Source organism: Leopardus geoffroyi, chromosome C2 (assembly GCF_018350155.1).
Source record: "Leopardus geoffroyi isolate Oge1 chromosome C2, O.geoffroyi_Oge1_pat1.0, whole genome shotgun sequence".
NCBI lineage: Eukaryota > Metazoa > Chordata > Mammalia > Carnivora > Felidae > Leopardus > Leopardus geoffroyi.
This window is the reverse complement of record NC_059333.1, coordinates 5541317-5555622: the sequence shown is the minus strand read 5'-3', so window position 1 is coordinate 5555622 and position 14306 is coordinate 5541317. Positions and strand designations below refer to the sequence as shown.

Here is a 14306-nt window from a genome sequence, read left to right as displayed (position 1 = left end):
AACTGGACGATGTGACTGCCTGCTTAAAATCGTCAGTGCATTCCAATTGTCCTTTGATATAATCCAGAATCATACAATATTGTGAAGGTTCTTTATGACTTGGGTCCCTGGTTTCCAGCTTCATCTCTTGACATTCCCCTCTTGCAGGCTTTTCTCCAGCTGTTCTAAAATTCTGTCTGTTCTCCAGTCCCCATGATTGTTCTTGCTGCTTGGACTTCACACATGCTTCTGCATTTCTTTGTTTAACAAACTCTCACTTATTATTTGCATCTCAGTTCAGAGCCCACTTAGTCTGAGACACCTTTTCTAGTGCTATGAATGAGATTAAATGCCCCCACAGAACTCTTTGTTGCCCTACCATAGCCTTTATCAAAATTGTTTGATGTTGCTGGTTTAATTGCCTGTCTCCCCCATCAGGCTCTTCACCATATAAGAATAAGAACCATTCCTTTTCCACTGACCATTGTATCCCCAGCACAGAGCAATGGAACATAGAAAGTACTCTGAAAATATCTGCTGAAAGGAAAAACAAATGGATATTACTCCAGCTTTACAGAACAGGGAAATAGGCTTTCTCCAAAGTATCATGGCTAAGATCATAACACAGATCACAGTGACCTGAACGCCCAAAGCCCTTGAGAGTAGGATGGACCTATTTTCTTCTGAGGGAAGACAGCAGAAAGCACTATAGGAGGATTTTGGCCAAGAAGAAACAGACTAGAGGTGGAACTGTTGCAGTCTGAGCTAAAACTTCCTATAGGACCCAAAGACTAAGTACTCTGTATTGTCTAGGTTTTAATTCCCAAAAGTTGCTGGTTTCCTTTCTTAAAATTGTATTTTGCTTTCCTTTAACTTGTGTAACACTTTATTTTGTATGTTGTAGTGAGCGTGTTTGCCAATATGGTTGGTTTTTCCAATAGAAGGATTTTCCAATGGGGAGGAGGGTGATTAAGGAAATGGAAGGGAAGGATTCAACCAAATAATTATGCCACACCCCCAAAAGGCAATGGTAGGTCATTTGTACCATACACCTGTCTGAATCATAACTACACAAACATTACATCTGTCCCTCCAGAAAGAGAAATTTGAGATACATATGTTCCAAAATACCCAAATTGTGTCACGGGACCCATGTAGTCTGATAACATCTGAAGTCTCCAAGGGATCCCTTCTTGTCACCTTGTCTAAAATGAGGGCTGTTTAAAATACAGTGTTCTTTGGCTTGGTCTGTTTGTTAAAGGAGGGGGGGTTATTTTTGCTGTTTTTAAGACAGGAATAGTAATATGTTTGTAATAGGACAGGTACTTTTCAATCTTAGGCGTGATTCAATGTTTTTTTATGTTTAAAATTCATGGCCTCCAAGAAGCTATATATTTCCAAAGAATGGATGTAAGCTGCCCTAAGCTGTCACCAGGAACAAGGATTCAGTTTTACTGAAAGCAAAACTAGGAGCTACTTGGTGGCGGTGGTGGGGAAGAGGGGATATGTACATAAATATTGCCACTCTCTACTGGATGGCATTTAGTCAAGATGGTAATTGGTCAAAGTCTAGGTAAGGTTTAATTTATGACACCAGACACTAAAATCCAATGGCTTCCTGTCACAACCAGAAAGATGGTCTGGCCCTCGCCCTCATTCCTTTGCCTCTTCCCTTATGTAACACTGAGCACATTGGTCTCTTGCAGCTCTTTGAACACACAAAGCTCACTCCTGACTTGGGGCCTTCATGCTTGGTCTCTTCCCCGGAGCTCACTTCCTGCAGAGAGCCCTGTGACTTGCTCCCTTACCTTAGTCAAGTCTGCTCAAAAATCTCTCAAGAAAGGATTTCCCTGTCCATCCTATCTGACATACGTTTCCTATCCCCATCACTCTCAATCCTCCTACTGAGTTTTAATTTCATGGTACATGCAGATACCTGACATTGTTTGTTTGTTTGCATGTTTGTTTGTTTGTTGTCTCTTTCTTCCACTGGAATGTGAGTCTTATGGGCCAGGAACTTGATATCTCTGTTTTGATCACCACTGCACTCCAGCACTCAGAATAGAGGCTTCAGAAATATTTGTTGGAAGAATCAATGGATGAAATAAAATTATAGTAGAAATATGGCACAAAAATTAGACCACTAAACATAGCAATAAGATAGTGGTCCTGTATAACTTTTATTTTCCTTGCCAAATAAAGGTTAACTAGAGGCCTTTTGAGTAGTGTTTGTTTTCTATGGGGCAGCTAATCATTAAAAGTCAGAAACAGCAGCTACATCATAGGACATAAAGAAATGTGAGAAAACTGACCTCCTATGGAGCCGCAGATAGAAAATCATCTCATCTGCAGCTTTCCTCTCAGTGATGCAGAGCCAATATTAGGAACCAAAGGGCAGGTGTGTTCAGTCATTAAGTCTAGTACTTTCCCTCCAAATGGCTTCTTTAGTGCCAAGGTCACCCCACTGAGCATGACATTAGGAAGATCATTGGTCCACAGACAGCGTAAGCCATGAGGCACACACATAAGAGCTAAGGGTTGTTTTGTTTTCTTTTTTCTTTTAACTTCTGTAGGAAAACAGCTAATTTATTTTAAATTAAGACTCTATAAATCTTCCCAATTACCTGACAAGTCAAAAACCGTGCTAAGTTCTATAATGATTCTAGGTCATAAGGTTGCGATAGAAGGAATAACTAGGAATTGGGCTTGCAAACTCCACTGCTGTCATACCCATTTATTCCACACCTCAGCTGAAATGTCTTAGATGTTACCTTCATTTCCCATGTGCAATTTGTCCCAGCTGCTGTGGTATCCCAAAACTATATTGTACTTTTACCTTTTTGGCCATATTCCCAAGGCCTTCATTCTAATTAATTGCCTAATGCTTGGATTGCCCCATGGCCCTTCTATGCAGTATACCCTCAGTCATGCTCCAAAATCATGTAGCAGGAAGGGGGGCATACAGAGGGACAAGGGTGGAAGAGTGTCATCACTCCCTGAGTGTTTATTATGTCCCAAGCACTATGATAAATACATTATTTTATTTAGCCCTTGGAAATCATTACTAGGTAGTATCCCATTTTATGAATAAAAAAATGGAGATAAAGAGATGTTAAGGAATTTACCCAAGGTCACAAAGCTAAGAGGTGTCCACATCATCACAGGGCTGAAAGGAAGAAAACAGAAAGAAGAGAAGCAGGGAAGAGGTCTGGGGAGGCAGGCTTGCAGGCCAGTGGGTTTTCCTTGGCTTTCGTGTCTGCAAAGCACAGCCCATCAACTGCTACCAGACGGTCTTCCTCCCTCAAGACAATCCATTCAAGGACATTTGTAGTTCCCCAGCCTTTCCTATGTCAAGTACACACTTGTTGAAAATAAGCAGACGGGCCAACTCTGGCTATGGCACAGCGTCTACGTCTTGGCTGGTGCTATCACTCTCCGACCTCAGAACATATGCCTGGAACATATACCTCTGTCCCACCCCCACCCCCGCCCCCCATTCATGGACAGTAATCAGAGTGCTCTGCTGTCAGCCAGGTGCAAAGGTCATACCAATTGTTACCTTGTCACCTAATTAAATTTTCTCAGCAGCTCCAAGAAGTAAGTCTCCCTGTTCCTATTTTATAGGTTAGTAAATTGAGGATCAGAGAGATTCACTCATGTTTTCAAAGTCACATAGAAAATGAAAAAGCAGAAAGGGGGACCTTGATTTTCTAACCGGGAGACAGAGTGTTGCATTTTTATTTTCTAAACCCTATGCACATCAGGGCTGATGGAGCTCACTCCTTCCATGAAGCCTCCCTTGAACGTATCACTGATCTCCCCCTTATTAGAGTTCATTTTGCTCTTGTAATTAATAGTCTGTCACTTGAAGTCCTCCAAACCACCCTCACTGTGACAAGGCAATTTCAAGGTCTCTAAACTCCTCATTCTATTTTTCCCAAACTACATCTCAGACCAAAAGCTTTAAAGCCTCCAAGAGAAAACCACTTAACTCCAGTTAAAGATTTAAATAAAGACCCACATCATCATTCTCTAATGCTGTTTGCTCTTTTCATGTTCGTTTTGCTTCCCCAACTATACCTTTGCATATTTTTTTCATGAACCAAATGACAAGCCGTGTTCCAAAGTTAACTGGTAAGTCCACGCTTTGCAATATGGAATGCTCCTCCCCTCTAGATGGCAATAATAAATAAGATTCCTCATCTTACTACAATGTCTATTTAGCTCATTCAGAATATGATCCAGCTGAAGTGACGACCAAATTCAACCACTTGACCCTTCAAATTAAAAGCTGCAATCTGAGCAGCTGCCTGATTTCTAGCAATCAAAAACAAGAGGCTGTCACTCACAGCAGGCATTAACCATCCACAGAGAAACCTCCCTGTCCCAACTATTATGTACTGAGGGCAGACGGGAAACGGAGGAGAACTCTGAGATATTATACGCCTTGAGCAGCTCCCCACTCCCAGCATGGTCCTTGGCCAGCTACGTTTGGGGAGAACGTCTGTCATCAAGGCTTCTCACATATTTTTCTCAAAGAGTAGACCATCAATTCCTGCAAACTGTCTCTGAATTAGCCCCACCTTTGCCATCACCACTACCACCACCTTGGCTCCAACCATCACCCCTTCTCACATAGTCCACAAAGGCCTCCCCTCCGGACTTCTGGGCTCATGGTCTCACTTTATTTCAGTGCAAGGAACGTCTGCCATAAACTGTGTGATTTTATTGCTTTAGATCCCCTCATCAATTCCCATGGCCTCTAGACCTTAGGGCACAGAATCTATAAACTGTGAGCCAAAGTTAGCTCTAGAGTCTCATCCTTCCTCATTTTGCTCCCCAGCCACACCATTCTACCACACCAGGGAAATAAATGCACCTGCTGTCTCAAGCCTTCCATGCCGCTGCAGGTGACAGACCTTCTTCCAGGAACACATTGCCTTCCTTTGTCTCTTTTTAACTCGATGCTGTATTTTCTAACCCATCAGGATCCCTCCCTCCCATTGGGTATCTGCCTCATGTGTCTCCTAACCTAAATAAGGTCACTTCCCTCTCTTCCTTCACAGTTTCCCTGTGGCCTGTCACACCACCATGTAAGGCTGTCACCTGTCTCCCACTAGATGGGAGCTCTCACTGGGAACAAATGAGCGTTCATCATCCCAGCGACTATTCCAGGGCCAGCAATTACAAGTATGTGCTAAAGACACCGCTGTTTAATGATGGAATAAGTGAAAGATGAAAGAGAGAAAAAATGCAGTCATTTGGGAATGGGTGCAAAAGAATGTACTTGTATCTACCCATTGATGGTTCAAAGAGGTGCAGCTCAGAATATTTATTTTCTTTTGCAAGCAACTGAAACAAGAAAATACTGAACTCACCAGACTGAAAAATTTTAAGAAAAAAAAACATAGTAAAGATGGCTACACAGAAGGACTTTAAAACAGAAAATGCTTTATAGGGCTAGTCAAATTTTCACTTTTATCTTGTACCCATTTTGATAATTTATGTCTTTGAAATCATTGGCCATTTGATCTAAATTGTCAAATAGACTGCCGTAAAATTGTCCAAAAGATTTCTTTACTACCCTTTTAATTAGTGTCTGTAGGAGCTATAGTGATATTTGCCTTTGCATTAGTTTTCTAGAGCTGGTGGAATAAATCACAACAAACTTAGTGGCTTTAAACAATAAAACTTACATTCTTATTCTTCAGGTGATCAGAATTCTAGAATGTGCATTATGAAGTTGTTGGCTATAATCTATAAATATCAATTAGGTTATATGGGCTGATAGGTAGTTTAAATCTTCTCCGTTCTTACTGATTCTTTTTTCTACTTGCTCTCTTAAGTATTAAGAAAGGAGTGCTGAAACTCCCAATTGTCATTAGTTGTTTGTCTGTTACTCCTTTCAGTTCTATTTCATAGTCATGTGCTTGGATTTCTGTTATTAGGTGCATCCAGATTTCAGTTGTATATGTCTTCTTGATGAATTAACCATTTTATTATTGTAACATATCCTTATTTGCTTATAGTAATATTTATTGTCCTGAGACTTATTTTATTTAATATTAATACATCCAATTAAGCTTTTCGTGATTGGTTTTATATCATTTTACTTTTAATTACTATGTCTTTTATATTTAAAATGTGGTAATATGTACTTGAATCTTGCTTTTTAATTAAGATTGGCAGTCTTTGCTTTTTAATTGGTATGTTTAGTCCATTTATACCTAATGAAAGTACTGATATAGTTGTCTTTGAGTTTTCCATCTACTTTCCATTTCTTCTTTGTATTATGTCTCTCTTTTCCTATCTTTTGTAACTAATCAAGTGTATTTTAATGCTCTTTTTTCTATTCTGTTGCATTCACATCTATACCTATTTGTTTCATTTTTTATAATTCCTCAAGAGGTTGCATTGTATGTATTTAACTAGCAACATCTATGTTCAAATAATTTCATGCCACTTCATGTATAACATAGGATAAATTTTACGAAGTAAAATTCCACTTTCCTTTTTCCTGTTTGTGAAATTATTGTTGTATATTTTACTTTTGCATGTTATAAATTATTGTTGTTTAAACATCTAAATGTTTTTAAAGAAATGAAAATGATAATATGGTATATTTTATCTTTAGCCATAAATTTATCTTATCAAGAGCTCTTCATTCCTCTTGAAGATCAGTTTCCATCTGGAATTGTTTTCTTTTAGCTTAAAGAACATTCCTTAACATTTACTGTAGTAAAATCTGGCTGGTAATTAATTCTCTCAACCTTTACTTGTCTAAAAATGCCTTTATTTGTCATCCGTTTTTTAAGAATATATTTTTCTAAAAAAAAAAAAGAATATATTTTTCTGGTTACAGAATCCTAGATTGATAAATGTTCTTCCTCCACACCTTTCTTTCAGAACTTTAAAGATGCTGTTCCATTCTCTTCTGGCTTGAATTGTTTATGATGAGTAGTCTAAAGTTTTCTTACTTGGTCCTCTTGAATGTAACAAGCTTAATTTCTCTGGTTACTTTTTTTTTTTTAATGGTTATTTATTTGTGACAGACAGAGGGAGCAAGAGTGCACATGACTGGGGGAGGGGCAGACAGAGGAGGGCAGAGGATCTGAAGTGGGCTCTGTGCTGACAGCAAAAACCCTGATGTGGGGCTCGAACTCACCAACCATGAGATCATGACCTGAGCCGAAGTTGGATGCTTCACTGACTGAGCCATCCAGGTAACTCTCTCTGGTTACTTTTAATATTTTATTATTGTTTTTTAACAATACAATTATAATGAGCCCTGATACGGTTTCTCTTTGTGCTTATTTTTTGAGGGTTTCATTGACCATTTTGATATGTATATTTACATTTTTCTTCGCATTTGGAAAATTTCCATTGTTATTCAAATATATATTTTTTCCCTGAACCTTTTTCTCTGACTCTAACTATGTATATGTTGGAAGGGCTGACATTTCCCGAAGCTCAGTGAGGCACTGTTTACTGTTCTCCAGCTTGTACCTCTCTGTGAAAATATCTGGTATTTTCTCTTGCCCTCTTTTCAAGTTCAGTAATCCTTTATTCTGCAGTATTTAATATCTTTTTTTTAATATGAAATTTATTGTCAAATTGGTGTCCTTACAACACCCAGTGCTCCTCCCAACAGGTGCCCTCCTCAATACCCATCCCCCACCCTTCCCTCCCTCCCACCCCCATCAACCCTCAGTTTGTTCTCAGGTTTTAAGAGTCTCTTATGTTTTGGCTCCCTCCCTCTCTAACCTTTTTTTTTTTTTTTTTCCCTTCCCCTCCCCTATGGTCTTCTGGTAAGTTTCTCAGGATCCACATAAGAGTGAAAACCTATGGTATCTGTCTTTCTCTGTATAACTTATTTCACTTAGCACAACACTTTCCAGTTCCATTCACGTTGCTACAAAAGGCAAGATTTCATTCTTTCTCATTGCCAAGTAGTATTCCATTGTATATATAAACCACAATTTCTTTATATCTTATTAAATAGATCTAGTGAATTTCTCGTTTCAGACATTATATCTTTCAGAGTTAGGATTTCTTTCTGGTTCTTGTTTTAAAAAAATATTTTACATTTCCCTTCTTGTGTTCCCTGTGCACTCATTTACTGCACGTATCTTTTCACTTGAACCCTTGAAAGAAGAGGGTAGCTAGCCACTTTAAACCCTTGCCTGCTAACTGGGACATCTGTGTGTCCATTAGTCCATTACTTTAATTGTTTTTCCTTTTGTTTATGGCTCACATTTTCCTCCTTCTTTACATATCTATTAAGTATGTGTAACACACTGTGGATATGCTATGCTATTGAGAGTATGGGTTTTGTTGACTTAAAGTGTTGAATGTTACTCTTGCACTTAATTCACTGGCGAAGTTTTATACAACCAAGGATCTTTTTAGGCTCTTTTAGGGTTTGTCTAGAATAGCCCCTATTCCAAGGATAGATTAGCTCTCCTCCTAGTGTCCCCTCTGAGATTTTACCTGAATTTCCATGTGTTCTCTATTCTGGCTGTTCAGAACTCCAATACATCCCAGCACTGTGTAGCCTCTGAATTCTGCATTCATCTCACATCTACCTGGTACTTGTTCTCTGAGAGATTTCGTGAAGTCTCGTCCTATGCATGTGAAGTGTAGTATTTAGCTAAAGACTCACAAGGAGATTTTTAGAGCTCTCTGAATAGCTCCCTATTCCCCAGCACCGCAAAATCTCACACTTCGATGGTTTCCAAATTTCTATCTGTTTTCTCCATCCAGCAAGAACACAGTTATCTACTTGGGCTCTGCATCCCTCTGTCATGGTTTGGAAAGTGCCTCCGAGAGCTGGGGTACATTTTGGAGCTCAACTCCTATATTTCCATTTTCTCCAGGATCACAACCCTCTGCTTCCTGCCTTCCACTGCCTGGAAATGGTTGTTTTATATATATATATATGTATATATATATATATATATGTATGTATATATATATATATATATACATATATACATATATATATATACATATATATATGTATATATGTATATATATATTTTTTTTTTTACCAGTTTTATAGTTTTTTTTTTAAATGATAGGTGGACAAATCCATTACCTGTTACTCTTCGATGGTCCCATTCATTAAATTTTTACATTTATTTTTCAAGTTACTTGAACCAAAATCCGCCTGCCTAAAATTTCTAACCATTTTGGTTGGTTCAATCTTCTAGAATACCCCACAATGGCTCTTTATATACTGTTTTTAACATACTCCATTGGTGCAAAAAATCCAATTCCAATTCACTAACTCAAGGACTTTGATCCTGTAATCATCTCCTCTTTATCTTTGCCACGTTTCTCTCCTCTCTACTGGCTCATTCCCATCAGCATGTAAGTTTCCCTTGTCCCATGTCCTCCAACTTCCCCACCAGTTTTCTGCCTCCCATCATAGCAATGTGTCTGAAAATATGAAAATAGTTGTCTTTTCTTGAATTCCCACACATTTATTCACTTCCCTGTCTGTTCCTTAGTCCTTCTAATTAGGCATTCACTGCAACCACACCACTCTTCATGGTCACAAACAATGTCCATCTCCCTAAACTCAATGACCGATTCTTGGATTGCCTTTTTCTATTTCCAGTGGGATTGTATATACTTTATTACCTGTGTTTCTTGATATATTTCCTAATTTGCTTCTATGACTTCATAGTCTGCTGGATTTCCTCTTACTTCACTGGCTTCTCCTTTTCCCTCTCTGTTTCCTTTGCTAATTCCTTCTCTTATTTTGGAACCTCAAATGTTGGAATGCCTTGGGTCTGGACCTTCTCGCTTCTCTCCCATGTCACACTGCTACTCCTTGCTTCTTCTTCACTTCTGGTAAAGATGCTTCTTTTTACTTTACTAAGCAAAAGGTGTGCTTCCTCTCATCTGCAACACTTACTTTCAGTATCTGACTGAAAATATATTGTCTTACTCAGGGAAAATATGTTTTACAAATACAAAGTTGGTTTCTTCATATAAATTCTAAGTATACTTCAGTTTCTTTTGTTGGCCATTACATAGAAAATGCACTACTTTTCAGCCAGAAAGGAAGGAAGGATGTCATGGGGACAAGATTCAAAGACTGAGGAAAGACACAGGCATCTGTTGATCAAGAAACAATCTGCTCAGATCTGCTCAGATGTTTGGAAGATAATGGAAATCAACCTCTCCCAACACTTACTCTGAGAGCCCAATATTTGGAGACTTTAAAATGCAAGTAATCAACATTAACACAAGTCTTTAAATTTCATACAGTTGCTTTTACAATGTGGGTGAAAACTGTGCTGGGAGATGAATGCATAGTGCTCTTGGAGAATCATAAAACCCCATGTCTGTGCCCAACACACATTAGAGAATACTAGCTGCTTATTTTGCACATGTGGACTGCAGCCTTCATGGGAATTTGGTGACTAGAAGAGAGATGTGAAGTAGACTGGTGCCTACATTTTAGATGCATCGAGTCCCCTGCCAATATTTTCTATAAGCTGGACTACCCTACTTTAATTTCTTAAAAAAATTTTTAATGTTTATTTATTTTTGAAAGAGACACAGAGCATGAACAGGGGAGGAGCAGAGAGAGAGGGAGACACAGAATCCGAAGCAGGCTCCAGGCTCTAAACTGTCAGCACAGAGCCTGACACAGGGCTCTAACCCATGAACTGCAAGATCATAACCTGAGCTGAAGTCGGACACTTAACCAACTGAGCTGCCCAGGCACCCCTGGACTATCCTATTTTAATTTCTAAGTAAATACCACCCACTTCGTTTAATTTGATGAATGTTATCATAGCTTTCTAAATTAATGAGAGGTCTGATGCTAAACAGAAGAGATGCTAAACATATTTCTAAACTGAAACTAATTTTGCATTTCTAGAACTAAACTAAAAAATACAGGAAGCTACTCTTTGCTATGTGTCAACTACCCTTCAGTAAAACAAATTATAAAAAATAACAAAAAAAGAAAAGTTACCCTTTTATGATTCTTTGGAAAAGGTGTGATTTGACACATGATATTCGACAAACATTATTTTTAAGGCCATCAATCTAAATAATACTCTTATAAAAAGTGCCATTTAGAGTGAATGCAATACGGCGGGAGCTTATGGACTTTGGGGGCTAATTCAGGGAAAGCCTCACTCATCAATTAAATGCCACTCTCACTTCTTCCTGCATGCATTTCTTAGCTGTTAATTATTTGGAGCTTCATATCTTAGGTAAATAAAGACTTGGTTGGTGTTAGCGGAGTTTGTAGTTGGCTTCTACAGTTGTGAGTTTTATTTGAATGGGACGAGAGCAGATTCTGCAAAGTCTAATATTTTCATGTTATTGCAAGTGAATGCACTCCGTGAGCATCATTGAATTTGACTGTGCTGATGCCACACATCCCACTTACCTCTCACGATCAGCTGGCTTTGGTGTTCCACAGCTGCTGCCTCATTCCGGGCTATGCAGGTATAGTTCCCGTTGTGCATGAGGGAGAGATTGGAAATCCGCAAGGAGCTCGTGAAGTCAATGTTGTCGATGGTCACCCCGAGGCTCGCTGGGATTGGCCGGCCGTCCTTCTGCCAAGTGATCGTGATGGGTAAGTCCCCTGAGACCACAACACATGGGATAAAGACCCGCTGTCCAATGGAGAATCTTGGAAACTCAAAAGGTTGGATGAAAGGTGGAACTGAAAGAAAAGAAAACGTAACAGAGGAAAGATGCTAATGAGTTGCGCGCATGCTCTACGTTCTCTTTTCCTTTGACCCTTTTGCACGACATTGAAAGAGTAACAGAGTCACTTCCATAACATGTAAATACATGCACTGGGGGAAGAGGTGAAGTTGTGCCATCCTGTTACTTGAATTTTCTCATTGTTTTAAATGAAAAGCATAGCTTGATTTGTACTTTAGCAAACAAGCTTAATTTCTTTCGACAAACTTTAAAAAATACCATAATCATTTTTGAATAAAAATATCTCAGACTCTGTACTAGTCATTGTGAAAGAGGCATTTGAGTCTGTGTTTTCCTTAGAAGCTTTTGAAAATGATGTGTACAAGAAAAGATTTCTCTCCTGTTTCACTAATACTACCACAACAATTACTGTTCCCTCTTTAATGCATCCCATGCCTTGCTAATGGGTATACTTTAAGCCTGTTCAAGAAGAGATTCCACTTTCATTGTTAAACATGCTTTTTTTTTTTTTAATTTTTTTTTTTCAACGTTTATTTATTTTTGGGACAGAGAGAGACAGAGCATGAACAGGGGAGGGGCAGAGAGAGAGGGAGACACAGAAACGGAAGCAGGCTCCAGGCTCTGAGCCATCAGCCCAGAGCCCGACGCGGGGCTCGAACCCACGGACCGCGAGATCATGACCTGGCTGAAGTCGGACGCTTAACCGACTGCGCCACCCAGGCGCCCCTAAACATGCTTTTTTAGGACTAATGCCCAACTAACAGCAAGTGTTAATGAAAAAGACTTACTTTATGTTAGGATAACCATGTCTTCATTCTATACCCTCAATTTTACACGTGCCATGTGCATGACTTTAAATTATGGACTGTCCAGGGGCGCCTGGGTGGCACAGTCGGTTAAGCGTCCGACTTCAGCCAGGTCACGATCTCGCGGTCCGTGGGTTCGAGCCCCGCGTCGGGCTCTGGGCTGATGGCTCAGAGCCTGGAGCCTGCTTCCAATTCTGTGTCTCCCTCTCTCTCTGCCCCTCCCCCGTTCATGCTCTGTCTCTCTCTGTCCCAAAAAAAAATAAATAAACGTTGAAAAAAAAAATTAAATTATGGACTGTCCCATGGCCAATGTCCTGAGTTGCTGAGATGTGTTGCTAATGAGGACAAGGTTATAGCCTTCAACCTGGCCAGCCATGGACACAGCCAAGCTCAGTCTGGAAAGCTCTTTCCTGATTTAATCTCCCTGATTAGCTTCTGTTTACCTTCTGGCCTCAGGACCACTCCTGGATGGTCTCACAGGGTGTCAAAGTCATAAAATGCTTAAAACTGAGCCAGAGAAGCCAACTTTGAATCCTACCATGGTTACTTCTTGGTTATGGGATCAAGGACAAGTTATCAATATGCTCTTCCCATCGGCCTTAGGGGGTTGTTATTCAGAGTCTCAAGTCGTCAAGAGGGAAATTTATTCAAAGATATTACTTTGCCCTTGGCCATAGGACTAGTTCACTAAGGAGTGAGGGCTCAGATTTTACCAATTTTATTTCAAAAGTTTGGAAATATACAAGGTTGTAAACTGAGATTACTATGCATGCAATAAATCAGTTATTATACCAGATGGTTTTATATGAAATTATTAAATAGTAGGATATCTACAGTTTGTTCACTAAATCAATTATAGATACATTTCCATGATCAGGCTTGGGGAGATATAAGAGATCAAGCTGAGAAACATCTGAATGGACACCATCCATCCATTCGTTCATTCACTCGTTCACACAAAAAGTGCCTACTGAGTTCCTGATATACGTGTGACAACACTGTGTGTGCTGGCCACACAGCAATGACCATAACACCTCAGCCTCTGTTCAGTTGAGCTTTCAAGCATAGTCATAGGCAGCAGATGTCAACAGAGCATAGCCGTGGCAATTCTGCTATTCCATATTATTATTACTCCTATACGCTTTCAAAAGCATTTGGGAGAGAGAACTCAGAACTGCAAATACAGCCAGAGTTAGACCGGTGAGTGAATAAATGGTTCCAGTTAGGTCTCACCAGAGAAACAAACAAACAAACAAACAAACAAACAAACAAAACTAGCTTAAGGTACCAGGCGCATTCAATGTCAAAACTGGTGACAGCTGACAGTTTGCTGATTCTCAAGGTAAAGTTACAGCTGTGAATCTGCAGCGAGTCAATCTGATACCAGGAGAAAAAGATCTCGGGATGCGGTTCCAGCTGGGGCTGGTAGAAACGATCAGGCTGGATTAGGCTGTGATTACTCACAGTTGACATTGGGTGGGGAAGTACCAACCTGTAGCAGACGTGCTCATGTTTCTCTAAATATTGACCCAAACGGCATAAATGTTTATTACACGTGTACTTATTATTGACACTTAATAAACTACCTTTTTTTTTTTAAATAAAAAAGCACTACATTTCCTCTTATTTAGTTCCTTACACATAGGAACCTGAGTGTCAGTCCACTGAGACAAACATAGGCACTCAGGAGCTTGGTGCTCATTATCTGAATTGTAGATCTTTTCTTTCTTTCTTTCTTTCTTTTTTTTTTTTTGAGATAAGAACTTCGAAGCCAGACTACCTGGGTTTAAGTCCAGCCATGCTACTAAATAAAGTTTCTAA

General features: G+C 39.4%; 1 protein-coding gene across 2 annotated transcripts in view; it reads right to left on the bottom strand.

The window, feature by feature from the left end:
* DSCAM (DS cell adhesion molecule) overlaps nt 1–14306 on the bottom strand; it is a 704213-nt gene that overhangs the window by 196371 nt on the left and 493536 nt on the right. For both annotated transcript variants that reach the window (XM_045501327.1, XM_045501328.1), the window contains exon 9: nt 11396–11674. In XM_045501327.1, coding sequence (XP_045357283.1) covers nt 11396–11674 — 279 coding nt within the window. The remainder of the gene's footprint in view (nt 1–11395; nt 11675–14306) is intronic.